Here is a 27,411-nt window from a genome sequence, read left to right as displayed (position 1 = left end):
GTCTCTAGTTTGAGAAACAGATGCCTCACATGTCCTCAGCTGACAGCTTCATTGAATTCTACCCGCTCAACACCAGTTTCATGTACAACAGTAAAGAGAAGACTCAGGGGCGCAGACCTTAATGGAAAAACTGCAAAGAAAAAGCCACTTTTGAAACAGAAAATAAAAAGAGAAAAGGTTAGAGTGGGCAAAGAAACACAGACATTGGACAACGGATAATTGGAAAAGAGTGTTATGGATCTTAATCCCATTGAGCTTTTGTGGGATCAGCTAGACTGTACGGTGCGTGAGAAGTGCCCGACAAGACAGCCACATCTATGGCAAGTGCTACAGGAAGCGTGGAGTGAAATGTCACCCGAGTATCTGGACAAACTGACAGCTAGAATGCCAAGGATCTGCAAAGCTGTTATTGCTGCACATGTAGGATTGAACTCTTGAAGTAGTTTAAGAAGTTCTGAAATTTTTTTCAAATTGTAATAGTAATTTTTCATGTTATTAATGTCCTGACTCAGTTGAATGCCACTTTGGTGAATAAAAGTACCAATTTCTTTCCATAAGAGCAAAATCTGTACATTATTCCAAACTTTTGGCCACCTGTGTGTGTGTGTGTGTGTGTGTGTGTGTGTATATATGTATATATATATATATCACTCATCTTGATACTTTCCAATAAAAGACTAACAGTAAATATATTGTGACTTTCTCATGAGTCCAAAGATTATGAAAGGACTGAAGAGAAAATTAAAATGCTTTTAAAAAAAAACATGATTTGACACCTTTAATCAAAGGTTTTCCATCATCAGCCATTAGTTAACACAATAGTTAACATGAAATAACAATGAACAGTACTTTTACCACATTTATTAATCTTGGTTAATGGTAATATACAAATATAAATAAATAAACTAATACATTTTTATCATTAATGTTAACTGTAATTGATGCATTATGAACCAACATGAACTAACAATGAACAATTGTGCTGTATTAATATAGATTAATAAATGCTGTTAAAAATGATTGGTTATTATTAGTTCATGATATCTAATGCACTAACTAATGTTAATGCATAAACCTTATTGTAAAGTTTTAGCAAATAAACTATTCAGTACCCATAAATGAAATTGTGGTTAAGCTCACTGCTAGACCACTGATGTGATTGAAACCAAAGCTGTGAAATATTTTTCCCCGGCATGTCACATACAGATTGTGCGTGAGGACCGCAGCATGGAGCAGATTGTGTTTCCTGTTCACCCCATCTGTGAGTACTTGACGGAGGATTCAAAGTTCCGTGTGTTCACCACCACAGAGCAAGACGAGCAGGGCAGCAAGGTCACGCACTTCTTCGAGCAGACCTCCTTCCTGCACAACGAAATGGAATGGCAGAAAAAACTTCGCAGTAAGTTTTGGGGTGGTGGCTGAATAGCTTGGCTGACAGCCCAAAGGTCATTAGTTTAAACCCCATATGGAGCGATTTATAAACTGATTATTGTACATTATGCCCTGAGCAAAGTGCTTAACCCCAGGTTGGTTCAGGGGGATTTTCACTTTAGTAAATATACTACTCGAAGTTGCTTTGTGTAAAAATGTATTGCCTAAATGAAGAATAATATAATGTAAGAATGAGTTCATCAGCCCTCAGTGTGGAAAAACAGTAGTGACATTAAAGGAATACTCTGGGTTAAATACTTATCTGGGTTAAATTGGGCAGCATATATGGCCTGCTTTTAAACTTTATGCAGCTTTATCACACTGTTTTGAAAGTATCATCATAACACTTAATTATTACACATGTTAGTCTGAGACTGGTGTGATCAAATCACTTACCAACATCATCTATGCAAAGCGATATCACATTTTTTTCAATTCATGTCATGACCAGTTAAAAAGTAAACCTGATTACTTTAAGTGGATATCTATGGAAAAAGCTTTTTTTTTTTTTTTTTTTTTTTTTTGGCCTTTTTCTTTTTAACGGAGCAAGGAGATACTTCAGCCAATCTCATTAAGTCGTTTTTTACAGAGAGAGGGAGATAGAGAACCTGGGATTATTTCAAACTTCACATGCTTAATGATTATATATTATGATTTTTGTGTGTGTGTGTGTGTGTGTGTCTTAGACATGCCAGTGCTATTCTGGTTTTCTCGCCGAATGTCTCTATGGGGCACTTTATCGTTCAATCTGGCTGTCTTCATCAACCTTATCATTGCTTTGTTCTACCCACATGATGCTGGTCAAAGTACGTTCTCAGTATATGTGTTTGTTGTTTACAGTATTTGTGTATTGACTGTTTGTAACTTTAGAGTATTGATTGCATTTAAATAAGTTCCATGTAGTTGCTACAGTATATTTACATTTCAAACAACAGAATTTTTGCTGTTTTGTTCCACTGAGATTGTAATAACATAAAAAGCAGAATGCTCTGCTTGAAAATCCAGGTTCAAGTGGTAGCTATGTTTTAGAACATGGAAACGGGTTTCTTGATAGTTCAAGCTGGTTATTTGCAGGTCGACATGCTATAATGTTCCAAAAACCATCTTGACCACCTTAAACTGGAATGACCATTTAGTAGCTGTTTTTTTTCCTGGCTGAATGGTCTACCAGCTAGAAACCAGGCACAGTACCATGTTTTAAAAAACATCTACCAGTTTAAGATGGATTTTCCAGCAGAAGACTGGGTAAACTGATGTGGTTTTAAATGAAAATTGTGTTTTCATGTAATCCTAACTGTCTCTGATGCGTTCAGGTAGCATAGACTCTTCTCTGCTGATTATGGTGTTCTGGTGTTTTGCTGGACTGGCTGTTGTGGGCCTGTTATCTAAGCGCTATGGGTTCCAGGCCCTCACAATCGCCATTACCCTGCGTTGCATATATAACTTTGGGATTGGACCTTCTCTCATCCTGCTCGGAGCTCTCAATGTAAGTCTTATATACCAAATTCTGTTTAAAGCTTGATGCTTGCTCGCATACATCATGTTTTGATTGAAAATTTCCTCTTTCTCTATTTTAACAGCTGATCAATAAGATTGTGTTCGTGGTGAGCTTTGTGGGAAACAATGGCACCTTCATCATGGGTTACAAAGCCATGGTAATGGACGTCGAGTTCCTGTATCACTTGGCCTATGTGTTAACTAGTACACTGGGGCTTTTTGTCCATGAGCTCTTCTACAGCATATTGGTGGGTGTCTCAAAGCTAATTTCATAACTCATACTGTATCTGAAGTACTCAACATGTTTTGAATTAAGGAACATCTGGAATAAAGCAACACTTCTTTTTTTCTTTTTTTTTAAATAATTTTTGCAATATAATATAATATAATATAATATAAAAATATTTCACACCAACATGCAGAAATGTATGTTTTTATTATTTTGTTTATTTGTTTTATTTTAAATTAATATGAAGAATTAAAAAGAACAACAACAGAAAATGATTTCCAGTTATAATGTGTTATACAAAGGGTTATGGAACAGAATTGTCATAACAAACAGGAAATGTCAAAATGAGTACCTGGAAATATCAGTGAACTGTAAAATTCCCAGGCCTCGAAAAATCATGGAAATTTATGATAAATTAAATGTTGTGGAAATTTGTATTGTATCATTTTATAGACATACTATGCTCTATAAAGATGTTACTAGCGAATAACTGATTTCCCTTTTTTTGTCTTATTGGAGACTAAATGATTTAAAAAAAGATATTAATTCCAATGATATTGCACATAACATACAATTGAAAAATTGCCCCAGATATTTCTAAAAATGATTAAAAACAAAATCATCATCCAGAAACCACAAAACAAATGAAGGTCAGGGAAAAGTCAAGGTAAGTTCATTGGTCAAAACGTGTGGGAGAGTATGTGATAATTATTTGATAGTAACACAGGATTATGTGTTAGAAATTATACAGTGGGCATCACTTCATCTCACGTTCCCCTTTTACCTCTTTCAGCTGTTTGATCTGATCTACCGTGAGGAGACGCTCTTCAACGTCATTAAGAGTGTGACACGTAACGGCCGCTCTATCCTCCTCACTGCTGTGTTGGCCATCATTCTGGTCTATCTGTTCTCCATCGTGGGCTTTCTCTTCCTTAGGAATGACTTCATAATGGAGGTGGACCGGCTTGTTATTCCAGATGCAGGTAAATAATGGCATACACCTAAAGAGATGGGAGTAGTATGTGGGGGTTAGGTAATTAGAAGAGGCCTTTTTTTAGATGACAAATTGACAAAAAGAAACTTTTTTGGAAGTGGCTGTGGTACCCTATGATAACTTTGGCCTTTTAATGTACAACCCCAATTCCCAAAAATTTGGGACAGTATGCAAAATGCCAACACAAACAAAAAGGATAGGTTTGTAAATGTACTTTGACGTTTATAAAAAAAGCTGCATCCACAGATGCAAGTTAAGGCTTTACTATGCAAAGCAGAAGCCATACATCAACACTGTCCTGAATCGCTGCACACTTCTCTGGGCTCGGTCTCGTATAAGATGGAAAGTACAACAGTGGAATCATACCCGGATTACAAGTGCATGGCTGCGTGAGTAGAGAGTGCGGGTGTAAAATTACTGTAACAAGGAGGGACACCGGGAACTGGATTCTTCAAACACAGGTAGGGAACTTTTAGTTGACCACTTCCTGGTTTACAGCTTCACAATAACTCATCAGCTTCACAGAACAGTTCTCAACACACTGTCTCTCTATCTCGATCTGGCGCTGGCATGGTCCTTTTATGCCACTCTCCCCAATCTCACTACAATTAGAGACAGGTGTTAGTCATAATTTGGCAAAGGTGTATGCACCCTTACCGCTCTCTCTCTCTCTCGACGAACACTCGACCACGCCCCCGCTGCCACGTATCCCCACTGCCCGACTCAGACCGGGGAGACACCCGGACTGCCTACCACTCCCCCCAATTTCTGGACAGGAAGTCGGCGACAGCCATCTGTGCTCCCGGTCTGTGGACCACCTTGAATTTAAAAGGCTGGAGTGCCAGATACCAAAGGGTGATCCGCACGTTGGTATCCTTCATGTGGTGGAGCCATTGGAGTGGGGTGTGATCTGAGCAGAGAATGAAGGCCCACCCCAGCAGGTAGTAACGGAGAGTTACTTGATGGCCAGACACTCCTTTTCTATGGTGCTGTACTTTGTTTCCCTCAAGGAGCGCTTGCGGCTGATGTACAGCACCGGGTGCTCCTCCCCCTCCACCACCTGTGAGAGTACGGCCCCCAGCCCCCTGTCTGAAGCATCCGTCTGCAATACAAAAGGGAGAGAGAAATTAGGTGCATGTAAAAGCGGCCCCCTGCAAAGTGCGGCTTTAACCTGCGTAAATGCCTGTTGGCACCGCTCCGTCCACTGGACCGGGTCTGGAGCTCCCTTTTTAGTGAGATCAGTCAGCGGGCTGGTGATGTCCGAATAGTTAGGCACAAATCTCCTATAATGGCCAGCCAGCCCCAGGAACTGTCTCACCCCCTTTTTGATCTTGGGTCTCGGGCAGGTTGCAATCGCCGCCGTCTTGTCAATTTGGGGACGCACCTGCCCATGGCCCAAGTGGAACCCCAGATACCGTACCTCCACCCGCCCAAACGCGCACTTCTTAGGATTTGCTGTGAGCCCCGCCCATCGCAGCGACCTCAGAACTGCCCTCAGATGCTGCATATGCTGCTACCAATCATTGTATAAATTATGACGTCATCCAAATAGGCAGTGGCGTAAGCCGAATGCGGTCTGAGGTGCCATGAGGTGCTGAAACGTGGCCGGTGCCCCAAACAAACTGAATGGAAGTGTCACAAATTGGTGTAATCCGAACCCCGTGGAGAAAGCTGTTTTTTCACGGGAAATTGGTGTCAAGGGGATCTGCCAATTACCCTTTGTCAAATCCAGTGTTGAGTAAAAACGAGCAGTGCCCAACCAATCGAGCAACTCATCAATACCAGGCATTGGGTAGGCATCAAATTTAGACACTGCGTTGACTTTTCTATAATCCACACAAAACCGTACAGACCCGTCGCTCTTAGGCACCAGAACAACCGGGCTGGACCAGTTGCTGTGGGATTCCTCTATTACTCCCATATCGAGCATTGCATCTAATTCTTCCCGAACAATTTTTTTTTATGTTCAGGCAATTGGTAGGGACGGGTACGTACCACCACCCCCGGCTCGGTCTCGATGTGGTGTTGGATGAGGTTCGTGCGACCTGGTAGAGGGGAAAACACATCTGCAAATTCTTGTTGTAGTTTGGCAACCTCTGCGAGTTGGTACGGTGAGAGGTGGTCTTCGCAATTGACCGGGGTGACATGATTTTGTTTTATGTTTACCTCCGGCCCGAGCTCCGCCCTCTCCAGAACTACCATAGCCAACGTCACAGGGGCCGCCTCCCACCACAATTTCAGGAGGTTAAGGTGATAAATTTGACGTGTGCCCCCTCTATCGGTTCACTTTACCTCATAATCGAGATCCCCCACTCGTTGTGCAGCCTCTCCCCTCCCACGTCATCCTGATGTGGAGCTGACGAAGACGGCCTCGGCTCCGCCTCCCCTGCCAGAGCATCGCACATTTCACATCTCATCGCTTTTGTGCAGGACCCAGCCGCGGATATTCCCTTTAACACATTTCTGAAATCAGGCCAATTGGTCCCCAAAAATCAGCGGATGGGTGAGGCGGGAACTAACCGTGGCCTCCACTCTATGCTTTGTTCCCTGAAATGTAATAATGAGGGTCACCACAGGGTAGTTTTCACCCTCACCCTTTTAGTTGTGCCCAAAGCCTTGTGTTGAACCAAGCCATGGTGGATAGTGGTCTGGTTACAACCCATGTCCACCATGGCTTGGTGTGTACTCCCCTTGATTCTTACCAGTATCCTGTACCCTCCAGCCTGATCGGGGGCAGCCCGTGGTGCGTCGGGGATCCGGACTTCAGTTCCCAGCTCCATCACAGGACCCTGATCCCGGAAGTGTTCCGGATCCCCAAAACACCAGCAGGCCGGCCCAGGCACTACACTTGCACTTGTGGGGGCGGATACATCCGCCTGAGTGGGAGAACGGGTAGACCCTGAAGTCGCCGAGAAAGGGATAAACCGGCGCAAGCGAGGATCCGGCTTTGGCGGCAGGTTTACACGCCTCCGGGGTGCAGGAACAGGGCCTGGAGAAAGGACAGAGGGAGAGGGGAGTGGAAAGAGACGGGAGAAAACACAGGGGGAGGGGGGAGAGAGAGAGAGAGGGCTCCTCCGCGCTTGGGCACACCGCCATATGGTCCTCCGCCAGCTGGACCACTTCCTCCAGCGACGCCGGACGATGGCATTGGACCCACTTCGCCGTCCCTTCTGGAAGCCGGTGGATCAGCTGTTCCAGCACCACTTGGTCGACCACTCCCTTGACGTCGCGGTCCCCTACCCACAGCCATTTCCGGCAGGCATCACGGTGCCGCTGAGAAAAGGCAAATGGGTGACCGGCCCCTTCCAACTTCATCGAGCGGAACAGTTGACGGTATTGCTCTGGACTCCGGCCGACCCGAGGATGGCCTTCTCCAGATCGCTGTAGACCAGAAGATTAGCCGCCGGCAGTTGTTGTGCTGCAAGCTGGGCTTCCCCGGACAGAAGAGGGATGAGCCGGGCCACCCACTGAGCATGCGGCCAGCCCCAGATTTCAGAGGTACGCTCAAATATGTTAAGGAAGGCTTCAGGGTCATCTTCTGCCCCCATCTTCAACAGCGTTGGCAGGGGCAGGGGGCTGCTGTTGTCTGGGGGTCACTGCCAGGGCTTTCTCCTGGGTGAGGAGGCTCCAAATGACCTGCCGGTCCTCTGCCTGAACTCTAAGGACCACATGGAAGCGGCGTTCCTGATCTTGGCAGAGTTCAAGCAGAGCCTGTTGGTGGGTGTGATGTAGGTCGGTGAGGGACTTGATGATGTCGGTCAGCGGGAAGGACTCCATGGGGCGTGCAGTCTTCAAATCAGATCCCGGGCTTCGGCACCAGTGTAACAAGGAAGGACACCGGGAACTGGATTCTTCAAACACAGGTAGGGAACTTTTAATTGACCACTTCTCTGGTTTACAGCTTCACAATTACTCATCAGCTTCACAATAACATTTCTCGACCCAGTCTCTCTCTCTCGATCTGGCGCTGGCATGGTCCTTTTATGCCGCTCTCCCCAATCTCACTACAATTAGAGACAGGTGTTAGTCATAATTTGGTTCAGGTGTATGCACCCTTACTCTCTCTCTCTCGACGGACGCTTGACCACGCCCCCGCTGCCACAATTACCTTGCCTGCAGTGCTGACCTTTCTCCAATTGCGAATGTGTGGCGCATTATGAAGTGCACAATGCAGCAACAAAGGCCCTGTAGAATTGTTCAGCTGAAGACCTGGATAATGGATGAATGGGGAAAATTCTGCTTGCTAAACGTAAAATTGTGTGCACAAACGCTTTATAAGTTTTAGAATAAATGGTGATGTTACACATTGGTAAACGCTTGACTGTCACAACTTTTTGGAGCATGATGCAATTATCTGATTTGATATGATTGTATATTTTCCAAATAAAACAATTAAATTCACATGGTAAAACATCAAATAAAGTGTTGCTGTAGGGCTTTCAATATAGCACAGGGTGATTAGAATTTACAAATCACTCCTTTTTATTTTTATTGGCATTTTGCATGCTCTCCCAACTTTTTTGGAATTGGGGTTGAGCTGAATCTGTTATTTTTTTATGTTTTTGCAAGTACTGCATGTTTTTGCCATATAGTGGTTGCGGTTAAGTATCAAATCGAGCATTTATGATTTATCGTAATTATGATTAATCATAAAATACACCAGTTAGTAGAACATCTACACCTTTAGTGCCTGTGGTTCTGTGCCAGGCAGAATATTGTAGAGCAAAATTGTAATCTTTATGGTGACTTGGTCTCTAATCAGGTACAGAGAACTCTCTGGGCAGCTGCTGTGCAGATGAAGTGGAATGCAATAAAGAAACTGGCCTGGTTGCACCTCCAGATGGTGAGTTTAACAATAAAAACCTGTATTTTAATAATTTCCCTTGAAGTATTCTTTAACTACCTAACAAAGCAAAGTGCATTTTGACATATAACTCTGAAGGCTGATGTTGTATCCATTAAGCCACTGGGTCTCTAGAGTACAGCTGTGTTTTAAGCATTACAAGAGACTGAGAAATTATCTATGATCATTTTTTTGTGTTTGTGTTGGTGTTGTGTCTGTGTGTGTGTGTGTGTGTGTGTGTGTGTATGTGTTTGTGTGAAGAGATGGGGGGGTGTTATGCTTGCATCAGAGCTCAGCTGTGTGTTTGATTTTGTGGTTTTGCAGAAGAGGAAGGGAACACAGAGAGAGCCTGTGACACACTCCTCATGTGTATTGTTACTGTACTGAACCATGGGCTGAGGAACGGAGGAGGTGTGGGAGATGTTCTACGCAAACCTTCGAAAAACGTATGAAGACCCACAATCACATGTAAACACATGCACGCATGAATTCATACCCACCCAAGTGGACAAATTGTTCTTCACCTTACAGGAGCCGTTGTTCCCTGCTCGTGTGGTGTTTGACCTTCTTTTCTACTTCATTGTAATCATCATCGTCCTCAACTTGATCTTTGGTGTGATTATTGACACCTTTGCCGATCTGCGTAGTGAAAAACAGAAAAAGGAGGAGATCCTGAAGACCACATGTTTCATCTGTGGTATGACTTGAGTGGTCATATACTGTCATAGCAAACATAAAAGAAAAGAATATCTTACCTCAAGGAAACTTACTGCTCTTTATTTGCAGTGTGATATCTGTTCCAACAGGTCTTGAGAGGGACAAGTTTGATAATAAAACAGTGTCATTTGAGGAACACATTAAATTAGAGCACAACATCTGGAACTACCTCTATTTCATTGTCTTGGTGCGAGAGAAAAACAAGACAGACTACACCGGCCCGGAGAGCTATGTGGCCCATATGATAAAGGTAAGTTAGATCTTGCTTGGATCACCTTGCTAAGGTTTTGATTCATTGTTGCAGGAAGATAGATAATACAGTAACACTTTACAATATGGTTCCATTCGTAAACATTAGTTAATGCATGAGGTAACATGAACTAACAAGCTTTTGTTAATGTAATTTTACAAAAGTACAATTATTCATTGTTAGTTCATGTTAGTTCATAGTGCATTACCAGTAACTAATGTTAACAAATACAACTTTTCAGTTGTCAAATGTCTTGGTATATGTTAAAATTAAAATTAAAGGAATATTCCGGGTTCAGTACAACTTGAGCTCAATCGACAGCATTTGTGGCATAATGTTGATTACCACAAAAAGTCATTTCGACTCATCCATCCTATCCTTAAAAAAAGCAAAAATCAAGTTACAGTGAGGCACATACAAAGGAAGTGAATGGGTCCAATTTTTGGAGGGTTAAAAGGCAGAAATGTGAAGCTTATAATTTTATAAAATCACTTACATTAATTCTTCTGTTAAAAGTTGTGTATTATTTGAGCTGTAAAGTTGCTTAAATCATCATTATTACAGTCATTTCAGGGTTTGTTGACATTACATTGTCATGATAACGAAGTTGTAAAATTGGTTTAATCACAGAAAAGGTTAGTAAGTGATTTTATCACACTAAAATCATGTTAACATGCATATTGTTTGTCTTGTGGCTATACTTTTGAAATAGTGAGTATTTTAACTTTATGGATTGGCCCCATTTGCTTCCATTGTAAATGCCTCACTGGAACAAAGATTTTTGCTTTTTTGTAAAGAAAAGGAGGGGCAAGTAAAAATAATTTTTGTGGTAATCAATATTATGCCACAAATGCTGTCGATTGAGCTTAAATTGTATTGAACCTGGAGTAATCCTTTAAACAAGACCAAGATTAATAAATGCTGTAAAAGTATTGTCCATTGTTAGTTCATGTTTACTAATTTAGGTAAATAATGTTAACAAATGGACCTTATTGTAAAATGTTACCAATAATAGTCATAATAATGTAATATTTTTTATAATTAATACTATATAATTACATTTTGATATAAAATTGATCAAATTAAAAATAATGTCTTTATAAAAGATCATATCAATTTAAAAATATTCTCTGCATAGCAGCTTCAGATTGATCAAGGGCATAGCCAGGAAATTACTTTTGGGTGGGCCTCAATAAAAATGGATAGGCCAAGTTTTTGCCCAAATTTGTTTTTGACCAAATTTTCCTTAAGAACAGAGAAGCGACACATTCAAACAGTTCTTTCACACTTTCAGAAATCAGAATTTATGCATTTTTTAAAACTATTTTATAAATATATATTTGAAATCAAAGAATAATCTCTAATATTTTTTATTATAATTTAGGTGGGCCCTGGCCCACCTTTGGCTACGCCACTGAGATTGATGAGCTTTAGTGGAAAAATATTCATACATTCATTGATAATTCCGCCCCTCTCCTGATAGAATAAGAACCTGGATTGGTTCCCACGCATGCAGGCCATGTCTCTGGTTGTAACGGAGGGAGACGGAGAACAAAATGAGATGAGGAACCTGCAGGATCGTCTCATCTCCACCATGAAAGTGGTCAAACAACTCACGAGTCAGTTAACAGAGCTGAAAGAGCAGGTATTTTTCTAAATTTTAGTTAGACCTTTCCATATTCTTTTCAGAAGTTTTAAATCACTTTTCCAAAAAAATACCTATATGGTGATATACTATTGTTATCAACCAAAATTTTGAGACAATTTTGTGATTCTGCCACTCCATTCCATGCTCAAGCATAATAAATAGTGGTTGTGTGTTTGATCACTTAGATGACAGATCAGAGGAAGAGAAGGCAGCGGATGGGTTTTGTTGATGTACAGGGTGGCTCAAACCCTGGGCTGCCTTTGCCTCCTAGTGCTGCAGGAGGAAATCACCAGATGTTCAAGCCTTAATGTCTTTAACCAACCTTCCACAGGCATTATAGGACCAATAATGTAATCCAGTGATGCTAATGTACTTGTCAATTTGGAAAAGTTGTGTGCATTTACACATCCATACAGGAAGAGCACTACTGACTCAAACATTCAATCAGTTTTGAAGGGCTGATTTAAAGGTTTTAGTATGCACAACATTTTTTTATAATTTTTTGTTTGTTTTTAGAGCAGCCTTTGATTTGATGTATTTAATGTGTTAAAATCATTGATGTGATTATGTCATTTAAATGAAAGCTTCACTGATCTTTAAAAATCATACTGGATGTACAGATACACTTGGCATGAAGTAAGGCTGATTTTTAGATAAATAATAAGGGATCATTAAGTTACTACAGTAAAACTCTTTATTTTTAAGTGTGAGCTGATGAGATCATATTTTTAGGGATGATTTTTACAAAAATCTTGTATCATGTATGCACCTGACTTGATATGTATGTAATGATTTGGGAAAGCATTTGATGTGTTTTGGATGTGTTAACATGAAATGTACCCAACGTGAAGGCCGATATCCTGTCATGACAGGTCATGATAAACCTGGCAATGCTAACATCTTAATATAGTTGGAATTTTTCTTGTCTGAAGATTATAAATGGCATATTGTATAGCAGTATATTTAATTGTGTTAAATATCATACAGCTTTAAGTGAAAAGTCAAAGTGCCTAAAATTGCACCTGTCAAAATAACGTAATCTGATTTATGCTCAGGAAAATAACATATTTATAAGACTTATCTACTGTATCATAGAAATGCCAATTTGTATAGCTCCGGTGTCTTGTGGTTTTATTATATATATATTGTATTTATATGTATATTTATGTGTGACTTTTTAATCATTCAGCACAAGACCAAAATGAAGTTATATGTCAACTGTTGCTTTGGAGCATTTTTATGGCCACAACTAGAATGCTGGAACATACTTGTATTTTGGCCTTGCTATTATATCAGTGTATGTATAGGTAGCCAGTGCTTGTAATTAATAAACTGCGCTACTGATATGTCAGTTTCAGAGGCCATTATTAATTTACTGTCCATATTGTTTGCTATAGGCTATATGAAGTGACTCACCAGCCTTGCACCAAATAAAACTGTTAGCCTTTTAACCACTTGTGTCATCATTATCAAACATGGCAGGACCATAAGAGAAACTGCTAAGTCATATTTATACTATGATTTTACTCGGCTAAATTGTGCAAACATATCTTGTAATTTGATTCATGAATAGGAAGTTGGAAGACTGCATGAATGAAACAATTAACCTATTAATCGAAATGTCAACTTCTAAAATTTGCTCTCAGTAATAAGTGCAGATCTGTGCATTGAAATGTCTCGTGTCTGATTATGTCCCTCCTGTCACGCAAAATTCACAGTATCAGGGTGTGAACGGAATGAGGGGCTCAGTTCCCTCTCTGCTTGCGTGACAGTCGCGTGCTGTTCAGAAGTTCGTCCTCAGTGCAGGTCAACAGGTAATATTTTAATTAGTACTTAAATATTTTAAGTTCATCTTTAAAGTTTGAACCATTGTATCAAACAATTATATGCAGGTATAATTAAATTATTAGATCGAATATATAATTCAACACTTGAAAGTCTGGATGAATGTAGCTATCAATGGCATTTATTCCTTTATGGATGGATCAGTCTCAACAAAAAGCTGCTCAAGGGTCGAATTTCTGCAGTTGGCAATCCTGTTTGCTTATGTTTTATAGAAAGTGTATTATCTGATCGTTTAGGTGATGTGAATGTAACCTCAGACCACAGAAACAATTGGCAGGGAAACCACAAGTTTTATCTTTATACCACAACTAGACCTCTGAAATAAGTATGGGTTGTTTTTTATTCAAATAGAAAAATGGCAAATTCATTTACCTTTCACATATTCACAACACAGCTTGTCAAACGTTGACCATTTTAATTATGCTTTCGGGTTTATGGGCTGATACTAGTCGGTAAACTTAATCGAGCTTTTATCAGTGCGCATGACGTAAATTTCTAACTTGTGGAGACCGTGCGTCTGCGCGCTCTAGATAAAGCGTGATATCGGCCGCGCCCAGGTGCTCGACGAGCCCAGCGCTCGCTGCGCATCACAGAAGCAACGCGAAGCTTAAGTAGCGTCGTTTGAGAGTGTCTCGACGGGACTGACATGTTAACATTATGTAACTGTTGGCAACATAATACTTATTGTAGTTGGACCTCATGAAAATCATATAAAATCTTAAGTAAATGCTTATTACACACTAAAAAGCACATTTAAAAAATAATAATTTTGTTAATGCACATAAGCCACTAGTAATATTGTAATTGGTTACTAATCACCATTTTGTCATTCTTTACAGCTGTTTAAATCATGTCTGTTTTTCTACATCACTGCCCATTCCTGAAGTCCACTCCAGGCCCTTCTTTGAGGAATGTGGCTGCGTACCTTAGCTTGGCTGACCGATGCCCGATCATTGTCCGGCAGATCTCGGTAAAAGCCGACCAGTCAGTGGAGGAAAATGGTAAATGGTGTGCCAGTTTAAAATGTAGTTTGTCTAACTGATAATGTCTGCAGTGACACTTAACCATTTCATTGCAAGGTTTATCATACCAGATGCTTTATTTGCAGCCATACAAAAAAAAAAAAAAAAAAAAAAAAAAAAATTAATAGTTTGACATTACAATTTTCCAAATCAGTAGTATTTAGTTTACACTCTTTGGCTAAGAAATATACACTTGCTTACATTTGTGTTCCTATTCTTTTCAGGCCTGCTCCCTCATAAGGAGCCAAAGCGACAGCTGGCCATGACAGCCACTCAGGTGGCGATCTCCATGTCACAGAGCTGTCCATTTGTTTCCTCTAAGATTGGACTGGTTAAAGCCAGTCCGCAAGTGCAGGAGGATGTACAGTCAATCAATGAATCAAACAATCAAGGCACAACAGGTAAAAAAAAAATAAAAAAAATAAACAAAATACAGACATGTGAGGCCCAATTCATTAATTTCAAATGTTTTAATGAGTGTGTCAGTGCTGTTTGAAATGTGGATTGGTATAGGCTATAAGTGTGGAAATAATGTTTTCATATTATGAGAAAATTAATAGACAAAAAATTTGAAATACTTACACTATAAATATATATATATATATATATATATATATATATATATATATATATATATATATATATATATGAAAGAACTATTGATCGGGGAGGAAAAAATGCTTATTATTATAGCAATACACCACACAAATGGACTTAACATAGGACTTTAAATGAACATAGCTTGTTTTGGTGACATTCTGCAAACAGTGCTTACAGTAAGAGTTTATATGTTGCTTAAGAGGCAGATATTGTTTAGCTGGTGTTTTGTAGAGCCTGACTGCCTTTATGTCTCATTTTTTCACCACTGTGTAATTAGTTTGCTGCTGAAGATGCTCTTTTGTCTGAGCAGTGTATCATGCAGCAATTTAAAGCCTTATTCATAATAACACACAGCTTGGAGAGCATTCTCCTCTGCAATTTACACAATTTATCTTTAATTTGAGAGACTCCTCAGCTGTGAATAGTAAGAAGATAATGGCTCAAAGAGTGCAGATGAAACAAACACTAGTCTTCAGGCAATCAAATTACAGATGCAACTCATATCAGTATGTATGTATTGTCAGTATGTACACTAGAAAATAACATCTTATTGGAAAATTGTAGTTTCTCAGAACAAATTACCCAATTTCTCTGGTTTTCATAGCTATGATGGTTTTACTTGGTTTCACAGCTTTTATACATTTGTTGTAATTTACTGAATAATAGTCAAGCACAACACTAAGGTTTGCACTGAAGGTGCTGCAATAACAATTACGTTGTTGTAATTTCAGTATGAAAAAATAGCTAAAATACTTTATATTTTGTTTATTTGAATAATTTCTCATATTCAACCACCTTTTCTCCAGGCATGATGAGCTCACTGTTCAGTGGCTTACAAAGTCATCACTCTATTGGTCCTACACACCTTCTCCAGGACAACATTGGTAATTTCAACCAACTTTATTTTGATGTTTTCTATCTTCCTTTCCTCTTTCTTCTTTCCTTATATTCTTCATTTTTCTTCCTTCTTTTTTTACTTCCTTTTTTCCCCCTCTTCCTTGCTTCCCAGTACCGCCTTATATGCATATTACACAGTCTGTGTAGGGCACCAGCTCCCTAGGTGAGCGCCATCTTACCATAGGGGGGCACCAGAAACCCCACCATCTGCCCTTACTCACATGTTATATGTTATTCAAGGATCCGGTAACAGTTATGGAACACAGATTGCCTCGCGCTTGCACTTTCTCACCTCGCCTTTGCACCATGCCCCTTACTAAACCCTCCAGCCCCCCACCTCTCCACCTCAATTTTGGGCATCATTTTGTTCCTTCCTTCCTTCATTCTGTCCTTCATTTTCTTTTCCTTCTTTTTTCCTTCCTTTCCTATTCCTTTCTCTCTTGCTTGCTTTCATACTTACTGAGGTGGTTGCCCAATTTGTTCTTAAAATTTTACAGTCAGGCCAAGTTTCTACTATGATGACTTCTTCACACAGAAGATTGTGGAGAAGATGAATGACCATACCTACCGTGTCTTTAAGACGGTGAACCGTTTTGCAGAGGTTTTTCCCTTTGCTGAGGACTACTCTGTCCCAGGACGCATGGGCTCCCAGGTGTCTGTATGGTGCAGTAATGATTACCTGGGCATGAGTCGACATCCCCGTGTTGTCCAGGCAATTCGGTCAGTACAACATAACATAGCAGACAACAAAATTAATTGTATATAAATGTCATGAAGCTTATACGTTTAGATTATTATTATTACTGTTTTATTTAAAGCAAGTTTCTGAATGTTTGCATTTCTGGATACATAGCTGTTCAAACTTGTTCTGAAGGGGGGAAATAAATTAGCTGGCCAGTCATGGGGTTTGACAATGTTTTCTAGAGAGGCTTTGGAAAAACATGGAGCAGGAGCAGGTGGCACACGGAATATTTCTGGGACGAGTAATTATCATGTGGCCCTGGAGAGTGAGCTAGCCCGTCTACACCAGAAAGATGGAGCACTAGTCTTCTCTTCCTGCTTTGTGGCCAATGATTCCACCCTCTTTACCTTGGCAAAAATGCTCCCAGGTATCTTAGAAAGCAGACCATGCTTTCTCTGCATGAATGTATGATGAATAAATGTTTACTGTAATACTGATCATAGGGGTCATGACATAACGGCTATTAAATTAAAAGCTGCAGGTTGCCTCTTATCTATGTGCCTTCAAATGTAGAAAGCCACTAAAAAGTACAATCATAATTATGGAAAAGTGGCCTTCTAGGCCTATAAAATCCTTGTGTGTTGTCTTTGTGAGTCACCATACACATATTTGTGAATGTTAGAATTGTTATTTTTGCCTGTTTTTTTTTTTAATTATGAGGTATTCAAGAACCATAAATGTCTTCTCTCTGCACAGGCTGTGAGATCTACTCAGATATGGGCAATCATGCCTCCATGATCCAGGGCATCAGGAACAGTGGAGCCAAACGTTACATTTTCCGACACAATGACGCCAATCACCTGGAGGAACTGCTCAGCCACTCCGATCCACTCACCCCCAAAATCGTGGCTTTTGAAACTGTGCATTCTATGGATGGTGAGTAAGGGGAGGACAACACAGAACTGATTCAAGGCAGTATTATAAGACACAACTATTAAAATGAAGCAACTATATCACTTGGTAGGTAACCTGTTTATTACAGATTATTGATGCAATCCAAAATGAAAATATGTGACAAGAATTTAGTGAACCAACATTTTTCCATTTCATTTAATTTGTCACTGTTTCCATTAATACCAAAGTTTGCTAAACAGCTTCACCTCAAAAATAAAAATTCTGTCATCATTAACTCATCATCATGTTGTCTTAAAACTGTATGATTTTCCTTCTTCAGTGGAACACAAAAGGAGATGTTAGACAGAATGTTAGTCTCAGTCACCATTCACTTTTATTGTATAGAAAAAAAGATGTAATGAAAGTGAATGGTCTCTGAGACTGTCAGTCCCTTACATTCTACGTTTTGTATTCCATGGAGGGTGAATAAACAATGACAGGATTTTTATTTTTGGTTGAACTAGCCCCTTAACACAAAGTGCTTTGCCTTGGGAAATGATGAAAATCCCAATTTGTTATTCAGGTGCCATTTGCCCTCTAGAAGAGCTGTGCGACGTAGCACACAAATATGGGGCTCTGACCTTTGTGGATGAGGTTCACGCTGTTGGGCTATATGGGGCACATGGAGCAGGTGTGGGAGAGAGAGACAATGTCATGCACAAGATCGATATTGTCTCTGGAACTCTGGGTAAGATTCTTTACCAAATAAAAGCTTAAAACTTATACAAAGTCAGTTGCATAACCTTACTGTAAGCCCTGTATTCTTGTCCTGATTCTATTTATAATTTTTTTGTTACATTATATTAAACATCTCTAGGTAAGGCGTTTGGCTGTGTGGGTGGGTACATTGCCAGTACTGCCGCCCTGGTGGACACTGTGCGCTCCTATGCCGCAGGGTTTATCTTTACTACCTCCTTGCCTCCTATGGTGCTTGCGGGGGCAATGGAATCAGTACGTGTGCTGAAGAGCCCAGAGGGTCAAGCTTTGCGCAGAGCTCACCAGAGAAACGTCAAACACATGAGACAGCTGCTGCTGGATGCTGGACTGCCTGTAGTCAACTGCCCCAGTCACATCATTCCCATACGAGTGAGTATCTGCACATGCCTGCAAAAGATTCTGGAGGCAAAATGACTAAACATGTTAAATCATGTTAAAATCATGATCACGTGCAATTTTAGTTACATTATTTTATAAGATATTCTTGGCCTAGGCATGTCATGTATTGGTTTTCTGCAAAAATATTGCACATTCATGACTAGATTTTTGGCTTCAGATAAGATTTGGTTTAGACTTAGGTTCTGTGTAAATTAAATGTGGCATATGTAAGGAAGCAAGACCAATCACAATTCTCCATGCAAATAAATGCAAGAAAGAAAACCAATTGCAATATGCAGTATGAAAATATACATTGATATCATAGATGTTGGTGTTTAAAAGAAACATTCTATTACTAATCAATGTGAAATTTTCAAATTTCAATCTTAAATTTCTTAAAAAGTACAAAGTTTACAAAAAACTAAAATAGGTAGCACACCTAAGGCTGAAATTATCTACTGTACTAAACAAAATTTCAATGGATTCGTCAAGCAGTTTGAGCTGAATTAATTGCAGAAGTTTAACAATTTGGGATAGCCCTAGAATGTTTATGCCTGTGCCTTGCAAGCACAGTAAACACTCATGCTGGACTTTAAGTGCTGTGACTATGTTTTGCACATAGTTTGACCCCATTAACCATAACCAAACTATAGCTTTTCAACCAGCTTATTTCCTAAATGAGTTGTGATAGATTTTACAATTTTAATTGTGATTTGGAGGAAGCCTTAATTTGCACAAATATTATTGTTTATTACAGGTTGGAAATGCAGTGAAAAACTCTGAAGTGTGTGATATTCTATTGGAGAGACACAACATCTACGTGCAGGCCATAAATTACCCAACAGTGCCTCGTGGAGAGGAGCTGCTGCGGCTGGCCCCTTCTCCTTTCCACAACCCTATTATGATGAACTACTTTGTTGGTGAGTGGTCAAGTACTGGTGAAAACCACCTTTGGCTTCTGATCTGAGAGGAAGCTCTTTTCCGACACTTTCAGAGATTGTTCATGTCAAACAAAAAATGCAAGGATTGTTTTTAGGATTTTCTATCAACACGAAGGAGAGGGGTCTTGTATAATCCTGAAGCAGCTAATTACTTAATAAGTAAATAAATTGACATTAAATCATTGATTTCAATTGAAAGTGCTTCATGGAGTATGGAGTGCTACAAGACAAGAAACTAGCACAGTGTACGAGACTGGTTGCTAGTGACAACAGTCAAATACACAGAAATAACATCTGGTTGCATTTCAGACTGATGATGACATACCTTGGTATTTTTAATAATATTTTATTGGTATTTTGTGTTGGACAGAGAAACTGTTGGACGTCTGGCAGGAGGTTGGACTACCACTGAATGGACCAGCGATGGCCTCTTGTACCTTCTGTGATCGCCCACTCCACTTTGACCTCATGAGCGAGTGGGAGAAGTCATATTTTGGTAACATGGAGCCCAGGTACATCACTGTGGCTGCACAGTAAGTCAACCATTCAGCAGACCAAGATGATGATCTGTTATATCAGATTTATCTCAACTCCTCGAAACTCAAACATCCAGTTCCAAACCAAATTATCTTTCATAGTATCTAAAACAAATGTGGAGGGTGCTCAAAAATGTCATAAATTATTTTAAGCACTGTTTGTGGCAATGTGAAATGTTGCCATTTTGTTTGCTGTGATTGTTATTAATAATGCAAGGAAAATATGTTTTATGTATTTGTGTAAATGTACCACTAAAGTATAGTTATTAACAAACTGGCTTAATTACACAGTGTGTCCCCTCTGCATGACAACAAACCTGCACATGGGCACTTTTTGGTAGGTAATTATTATTTAAGCACCCCCCCCCCATTCAATGCAAGAATTTTGAATAAAGAAAATCATATCTGGGATGGCAGGAGGGTAAATGATGAGAGAATTTTCATTTTGGGTGAACTATCTCTTTAATAACAGCTTACACTGAAACTGTGCCACGTGTCATATTGGTGTTTTGGACTATTTTATTTTCCTATTAAAATGTATGTATTTAGAAATTCAATAAAATGTATCTGTCCCTACTACAAAAAAAATAAAAAAAAATGAGATTATGTTTATGATTAAGAAATGTTGGCCACATTTAAAATACAAAACTGTTTATCATTCAAATTTAGGTGGGATCTGAGACTGGAAATGACTGGAAAACATTTGGTTGGGAAACTTGTTTTTTAATCAAAACACTGAAGAGGGCCATTTAAAAGCAAAACTAACAAAAGAAAGGCAAATATTTAGATTTTTTTTCACATAAAATATTTTTGTGGAAGCTAAAAGAGTGGCTCTCTAAATTCTGTAAATCACCACACTGCCACTTGTCGGACAGTATTGGAAACATCTCACGAGTTTTCAAAAAAACATCTAAAAACACGACATAATTTAGATCATAACTGCATATGAACTGTGCATCTAGAACATTGATAAATGCTATGTGTAAATAAATTTACTCTCTCTCTCTCTTGTGTTTTTTAATATTTTATTGTTCAAGGAATGGATGATACAAATCTCATCTTTCTGTCCACTCTTTAATAGGAGGCCATGTTCTGTGAAGTATTAGAAAGGGAAAAGAACATTATTAGCAGTAATCTCCATAAGGACAAACATTGTCCAATAGGAAATGCCACTTAATTTTAATATGATTATAGCATCAGTCTCCTCTGTTCGCTATCATACAACAAGTACCTTGCTGATCCAGTCAATGTAGGCGCTCACACGAGTGAAAACAGTGGGCTTCTTTTGGTAATTGCAGCTCAGGCCAGAACCAAAGCTCACAATACCATGGACCTCCCAAGCTCCATCATTACCCTTACAGTTCAGAGGGCCACCAGAGTCGCCCTGTGTCATGTGACATATAGTATATCAATTCAGAGATTCTATATGATTTAAAGAAGATTCTATGAAGTCTAAAGACTTCTTTACTGGAACTAAATTACTGATCCAAAACTTTCCTTTAGAAAAACATTCTGTTAAAGCTCAGAAAAATGAAAAAGTTATTGGATGAGTCCCATGAAACCTTTAAAAAAATGCCAGGTCATACTTCACCTTAAAGAAAAAGAATATACATATACACACACACACACACACACACACACACACACACACACACACACACACACACACACACACACACACACACACTTCATAAAGAAATCATAGCCTACAATTTGCACCATTAAGATTGTGACATCATTTTCAAGACAAGTAAGCATATTTTGCCCCTAATTCTCAAATACATCCTTACGTTTACAAAGATTTGTTTTTGTTTTTCAAAATTAAAGGCAGTATGACATCACTGTTAAATAATTTAGATAATAGGCCTATATCATTGTTTTCACATTACAGTAATGAGAATATGAGAAAGTTTTTGTGTGTAATAGCCCCGAAAATAATATTGCAATGTGAAAAATCTTGATGGTCCTAAAAATAGACTGTTTTCTATTTGCAAAATATAATTTCCTTTTTCTTTTAAAAATATAAGTATGGATATTTTCTTTACAGATTTCATAAGATTCACCCTATTTTTTCTAATCTTAAATGTACGTATATTCAAAATACTCTTGTTCAAATTATTTGTAACCATTGACCAAGTAATACCCTTCAACATGAGCTTTCATCACGCTCAGTTCATATTCTTAATAAATAAAATGTACTTACATTACATCCAGCCACAACACCGTCTCCACCAGCGCAGACCATGTTCTGTGTGACCTGAGAGCCCCACCAGTCAAACCTTGAGCAAGTGGGATAATCCACCACAGGCAGGAGAGCCTGCTGCAGGTTATCAGCAATGGGACCATTGGCTAGTTGTTGACAATTGGAAAAGGGGGCGAGAGATAAGTTAGGGTGACTTATGGTGCTGATTATCATACTGATTCATTTAGCAGAGTATTAGATAAAACAGACTGACATGAAATCAGAGGAGAATAAAATTAAATGCTGGAAGAAATTTTTTTTAAAAATACAGCAGATTACAAAAGTCTGGGTCTAGCTTTGAGAATGCTTCTATTTTGCATTTTTAGAATTTAATACAGTATTTGCTTTACAAATTGTATTATCAACATACCAATTTTGAAAAGGTTGAATTTAAACTTAAAATTAATTTGAGAATTTCTTAATGCCCCCCTTTTGCTTTAATAACAGCAAGCACTCAATCTGGCATTGATTGAAGAAGTTTGTGCAAAACCTGAGAATCCATGTTATTCCAGCATGATTTGAGAATGTTCCAAAGAACATTGCATGTGCTTCAATGGAGGCAAGGAAACCTGACCTTTTGTTAAAAGGAGTTCACATGGTCAATGACAGAAATGATTAGAAACCTAGAATCTTATTTCTAATTCATTTCAAGTCAAAATTTCTCTAATCAGTATTTTTCTGTTTATTTCCAGGTTTAAATTAGAATTTAAATGACAGATTTGCAAAGTGCACCCCACTGTAACTACTCCCGATTTTATTTATTTTTTTAATTGTGCTGCCTGTAGTCAATTACTGTAAGTTTAGCAACAAAATGCCACCAACCTTATCCATAACCATAAGCATTACTTACTGTAGAGGCGTCCCCAACCAGTGACATAGCAGGGTGCATTGTTGGGCAGAATATCCCCATCCACAGGAAGACATGCAGGTGCGATTTTGTCACTTGGGGTGATTGGAGTCTGCAGTTTGATCAGGGCAATGTCATTACTGTAGTCCAGAAACAAAGTATTAGTTCATTAGATTCATTACAATCTCAAGACATTTATAGTTTCTTGGCCCTCATACCGGATAATGAAGGAATTCCAACCCTCATGGACAATGATCTTGCCAGCGGGAATGGCGACAGATCCATCCTCCTCTTCCTTCAGGTTATGTTTTCCCAGATACACTCTGTAAGTTCTGCTGCTGCTGCAGGGCCACAAGGGGAAGACAAAGCAGTTCAGAAACACTTGCCAAGACACAAATAGAAAGGGATTATCAACAATTCACTTACAGTTGATCTCAAATGGTTGCATACCCTGGCAGAACTGTCAAAAGACCTGCGTAAGAAGGTAATGGAACGTTATAAAGATGGAAAACGATATAAAAATATATCCAAAGCCTTGAAAATGCCAGTCAGTACTGTTCAATTACTTATTAAGAAGTAGAAAATTTGGGGATCTCTTGATACTAAGCAGGTATCAATCTTTCAGGTAGACCAAGAAAGATTTCAGCCACAACTGCCAGAAGAATTGTTCGGGATACAAAGAAAAACCCACAGGTAACCTCAGGAGAAATACAGGCTGCTCTGGAAAAAGATGGTGTGGTTGTTTCAAGGAGCACAATACTTGTTGACCCCTCTCCAAACATAGCGCTTATGGTTGTGACCATAAACCTCTATTTTGGTCTCGTCACTCCAAATTACAGTGTGTCAGAAGCTGTGAGGCGTGTCAAGGCATTGTTGGGCATATTGTAACCGGGGCATTGGCTTCTTTCTGGCAACTCGACCATGCAGCTCATTTTTGTTCAAGTATTGTCATATTTCTCCTGAGGTTACCTGTGGGTTTTTCTTTGTATCCCGAACAATTCTTCTGGCAGTTGTGGCTGAAATCTTTCTTGGTCTACCTGAAAGATTGATACCTGCTTAGTATCAAGAGATCCCTGAATTTTCTACTTCTTAATAAGTAATTGAACAGTACTGACTGGCATTTTCAAGGCTTTGGATATATTTTTATATCGTTTTCCATCTTTATAACGTTCCATTACCTTCTTACGCAGGTCTTTTGACAGTTCTTTTCTGCTCCCCATGGCTCAGTATCTAGCCTGCTCAGTGCATCCACGTGAGAGCTAACAAACTCATTGAATATTTATAAACAGACACTAATTGCAATTTAAAAAGCCACAGGTGTGGGAAATGAACCTTTAATTGCCATTTAAACCTGTGTGTGTCACCTTGTGTGTCTGTAACAAGGCCAAACATTCAAGGGTATGTAAACTTTTGATCAGGGCCATTTGGGTGATTTCTGTTAAAATTATGATTTAAAAAGGAGCCAAACAACTATGTGATAACAAATGGCTTCATATGATCACTATCCTTAAATAAAAGACCGTTTTTTTGCATGATCAGGTATATTTTCAAAATCAATGCCAAAATTTCACAATTTCTGCCAGGGTATGCAAACTTTTGAGCACAACTGTACATACAGTTGAAGTCAGAAGTTTGCATACACTTAGGTTGAAGTAATTAAAACTAATTTAACCACTCCACATATTTAATATTAGCAAACTATAGTTTTGGCAAGTCATTTAGGACATCTACTTTGTGTATGACACCAGTGGGTCAGAAGTTTAAATACACAAGTTAACTGTGCCTTTAAGCAGCTTGGAAAATCCCAGAAAATGATGTCAAGCCTTTAGACAATTAGCTTCTGATAGGAGGCATACTGAATTGGAGGTGTACATGTGGATGTATTTTAAGGCCTACATTCAAACTCAGTGCCTCTTTGATTGACATCATGGGAAAAGCTAAATAAATTGGCATAGACCTTAGAAAAAAAATGTGTGGACCCCCACAAGTCTGGTTCATCCTTGGGAGCAATTTCCAAATGCCTGAAGGTACCACATTCATTTGTACAAACAATAGTATGCAAGTATCAACACTATGGGACCACACAGCCATCATCCCACTCAGGAAGGAGACACATTCTGTCTCCTAGAGATGAACGTAATTTGGTGTGAAAAGTGCAAATCAATCCCAGAACAACAGCACAGGACCTTGTGAAGATGCTGAAGGAAACAGGTAGACAAGTATCTATATCCAGAGTAAAACGAGTCCTTTATCGACATAACCTTAAAGGCCACTCTGCCAGGAACAAGCCAATGCTCCAAAACCACAATAAAAAAGCCAGACTACAGTTTGCAAGTGCACATGGGGACAAAGATCTTACTTTTTGGAGAAATTTCCTCTGGTGTGATGAAACAAATTGAACTTTTTGGCCATAATGACCATCATTATGTTTGGAGAAAAAAGGGTGAGGCTTGCAAGCCGAAGAACACCATCCCAACCGTGAAGCGTGGGGGTGCTTTGCTGCAGGAGGGACTGGTGCACTTCACAAAATAAATGGCATCATGAGGAAGGAAAATTATGTGGATATATTGAAGCAAAATCTCAAGACATCAGCCATGAATTTAAAGCTCAGTCGCAAATGGGTCTTCAAAATGGACAATGTCCCCAAGCATACCATCAAAGTTGTGGCAAAATGGCTAAGGACAACAAAGTCAAGGTATTGGAGTGGCCATTACAAAGCCATGTCCTCAATCTGATAGAAAATTTGTGGCCAGAACTGAAAAAGCGTGTACAAGCAAGGAGGCCTACATACCTGACTCAGTTACACCAGTTCTGTCTGGAGAACTGGAAAAAGTTTGACCCAAGTAAAACAATTTAAAGGCAGTGCTACCAAATACTAACAAAATGCATGTAAACTTCTCACCCACTGGTAATGTGATGAAAGAAAATAAAGCTTAAATAAATCATTCTCTCTACTATTATTCTGACATTTCACATTCTTAAAATAAAGTAGTGATCCTAACTGACCTAAGACAGGGAATGTTTTCTATGATTAAATGCCAGGAATTGTGAAAAACTGAGTTTAAATGTATTTGGCTAAGGTGTATGTAAACTTCTGACTTCAACTGTAAAAGCACTGTGGCAGTACATTGGTACAGCAATGGCCTTAAATGGTAATTTAATGTTACTTGATTATTCAATGAATCAGAATGGTATTCCAAGGTAGGCTACTTCATAGATTATCATGGTATTATCAAAATAACAAAAAAATGTATTGAATAACAAAAATCAATCAATCAACCTGTTTGTCTGTCTGTCTGTCTGTCAAGGGCTGCCTTTTTAGATTCTCGGCCTAATCCTGTAAGAAGTTCTGACTTTTATGTGGGCTAAAGCAAGACTTACCTGATGCAGTGAGCAGCAGTAAGAACCCACTCATTGGAAATGAGGGTGCCTCCGCAAGTGTGACCCCAGTTACTACCACTGCTGTACTGAAGGGAGATCTAATAATAGAACAGGCATCAGTTATCATTCCCTGTGCTGGCAAGTGGGCAAACATCAACATAATTCATTGTACACAAGTAGATGGTGTTTGAACTAGGACACCTGCACAAGATGCTCTAAGATTATGATATTTGTTTGATTAAATTTGCTGCCTGAGTTGGTCTGGATAGAAATTAAAATAATCCTAACAATATATTTCATTAAAAATAAATAAGATTATTGAATTTGAATCTACCTGCCATGGCCAGCTGTGTGGACGCACGTCCTCACCCCCCACTACCCTCGTCACAACAGGGGGGTATGTGGGCAGCCCACATCCGTAAACTGAGGAATAATATAACAAAATTATGTAGTCCACTTATGTTTGTTATCATAGCAATAAATATACTGTTAATAATTTAAAATTATTATTAATAGTAAAAGTAGTATAATTGTTATAACTGTTAATTTAAATGTGTTTTATGCTTATTCATAATTATGAAACTCTCCCTATGTTTATCAGAAATCAACAAATTGTTAAGTCTCATTGAGGCTTCCTACCTGCAACGACCAGAACAGCCAGAACCACAAACTTCATCATGTTTGTATCTGCACTTTCTGCCCACTCTGCTGGGGTTTATATACTGACCAGTTCACCCTCAGAATGTTAAGCAATTCTTTG

General features: G+C 39.1%; 3 protein-coding genes across 5 annotated transcripts in view; 2 read left to right on the top strand and 1 right to left on the bottom strand.

The window, feature by feature from the left end:
• LOC127424647 (inositol 1,4,5-trisphosphate receptor type 3-like) overlaps window positions 1-13,060 on the top strand; it is a 52,159-nt gene extending 39,099 nt beyond the window's left edge. For all 3 annotated transcript variants that reach the window (XM_051670004.1, XM_051670003.1, XM_051670005.1), the window contains 11 exons: window positions 1,207-1,399; window positions 2,118-2,237; window positions 2,745-2,917; window positions 3,012-3,176; window positions 3,951-4,140; window positions 8,914-8,994; window positions 9,319-9,440; window positions 9,526-9,691; window positions 9,801-9,961; window positions 11,445-11,606; window positions 11,795-13,060. In XM_051670004.1, the coding sequence (XP_051525964.1) occupies window positions 1,207-1,399; window positions 2,118-2,237; window positions 2,745-2,917; window positions 3,012-3,176; window positions 3,951-4,140; window positions 8,914-8,994; window positions 9,319-9,440; window positions 9,526-9,691; window positions 9,801-9,961; window positions 11,445-11,606; window positions 11,795-11,917 (1,656 nt within the window). In that variant the 3' untranslated portion in view covers window positions 11,918-13,060. The remainder of the gene's footprint in view (window positions 1-1,206; window positions 1,400-2,117; window positions 2,238-2,744; window positions 2,918-3,011; window positions 3,177-3,950; window positions 4,141-8,913; window positions 8,995-9,318; window positions 9,441-9,525; window positions 9,692-9,800; window positions 9,962-11,444; window positions 11,607-11,794) is intronic.
• Window positions 13,061-13,314: 254 nt separating this feature from the next.
• On the top strand, window positions 13,315-21,187 carry LOC127424653 (5-aminolevulinate synthase, erythroid-specific, mitochondrial). The gene is made up of 11 exons (XM_051670010.1): window positions 13,315-13,423; window positions 14,294-14,455; window positions 14,701-14,877; window positions 15,883-15,960; window positions 16,471-16,693; window positions 16,898-17,082; window positions 17,412-17,591; window positions 18,133-18,297; window positions 18,427-18,695; window positions 19,462-19,624; window positions 20,016-21,187. The coding sequence occupies exons 2-11, from the start codon at window positions 14,305-14,307 to the stop codon at window positions 20,180-20,182; spliced, it is 1,758 nt and encodes a 585-aa protein (XP_051525970.1). The 5' UTR covers window positions 13,315-13,423; window positions 14,294-14,304; the 3' UTR covers window positions 20,183-21,187.
• A 2-nt stretch (window positions 21,188-21,189) lies between these two features.
• LOC127424658 (chymotrypsin-like elastase family member 2A) lies at window positions 21,190-27,411 on the bottom strand. Its single transcript, XM_051670018.1, has 8 exons — window positions 27,291-27,411; window positions 26,986-27,074; window positions 26,652-26,749; window positions 23,489-23,611; window positions 23,274-23,410; window positions 22,385-22,530; window positions 21,413-21,565; window positions 21,190-21,273 (listed from the first exon to the last, which is right to left on the bottom strand). Exons 1-8 carry the CDS (start codon window positions 27,328-27,330, stop codon window positions 21,256-21,258), a joined length of 804 nt encoding a protein of 267 aa, XP_051525978.1. The 5' UTR covers window positions 27,331-27,411; the 3' UTR covers window positions 21,190-21,255.

Source organism: Myxocyprinus asiaticus, chromosome 33, assembly GCF_019703515.2.
Source record: "Myxocyprinus asiaticus isolate MX2 ecotype Aquarium Trade chromosome 33, UBuf_Myxa_2, whole genome shotgun sequence".
Taxonomy (NCBI): domain Eukaryota; kingdom Metazoa; phylum Chordata; class Actinopteri; order Cypriniformes; family Catostomidae; genus Myxocyprinus; species Myxocyprinus asiaticus.
Note: the sequence above shows the minus strand (reverse complement) of the source record. Positions and strands in the feature narration are given on the sequence as shown.

Excerpts from the sequence above, each read along its gene's own strand:
- LOC127424653 (XM_051670010.1), top strand. The coding sequence starts at position 14,305 with ATGTCTGTTTTTCTACATCACTGCCCATTCCTGAAGTCCACTCCAGGC. Across the intron at positions 17,592-18,132 it reads AACTGTGCATTCTATGGATG|GTGCCATTTGCCCTCTAGAA; the intron begins GTGAGTAAGGGG and ends TTTGTTATTCAG. Across the intron at positions 18,696-19,461 it reads GTCACATCATTCCCATACGA|GTTGGAAATGCAGTGAAAAA; the intron begins GTGAGTATCTGC and ends TGTTTATTACAG.
- LOC127424658 (XM_051670018.1), bottom strand. The coding sequence starts at position 27,330 with ATGATGAAGTTTGTGGTTCTGGCTGTTCTGGTCGTTGCAG. Across the intron at positions 23,411-23,488 it reads TGGAATTCCTTCATTATCCG|TAATGACATTGCCCTGATCA; the intron begins GTATGAGGGCCA and ends TCTGGACTACAG. Across the intron at positions 22,531-23,273 it reads TGGTTGGGGACGCCTCTACA|CCAATGGTCCCATTGCTGAT; the intron begins GTAAGTAATGCT and ends GTCAACAACTAG.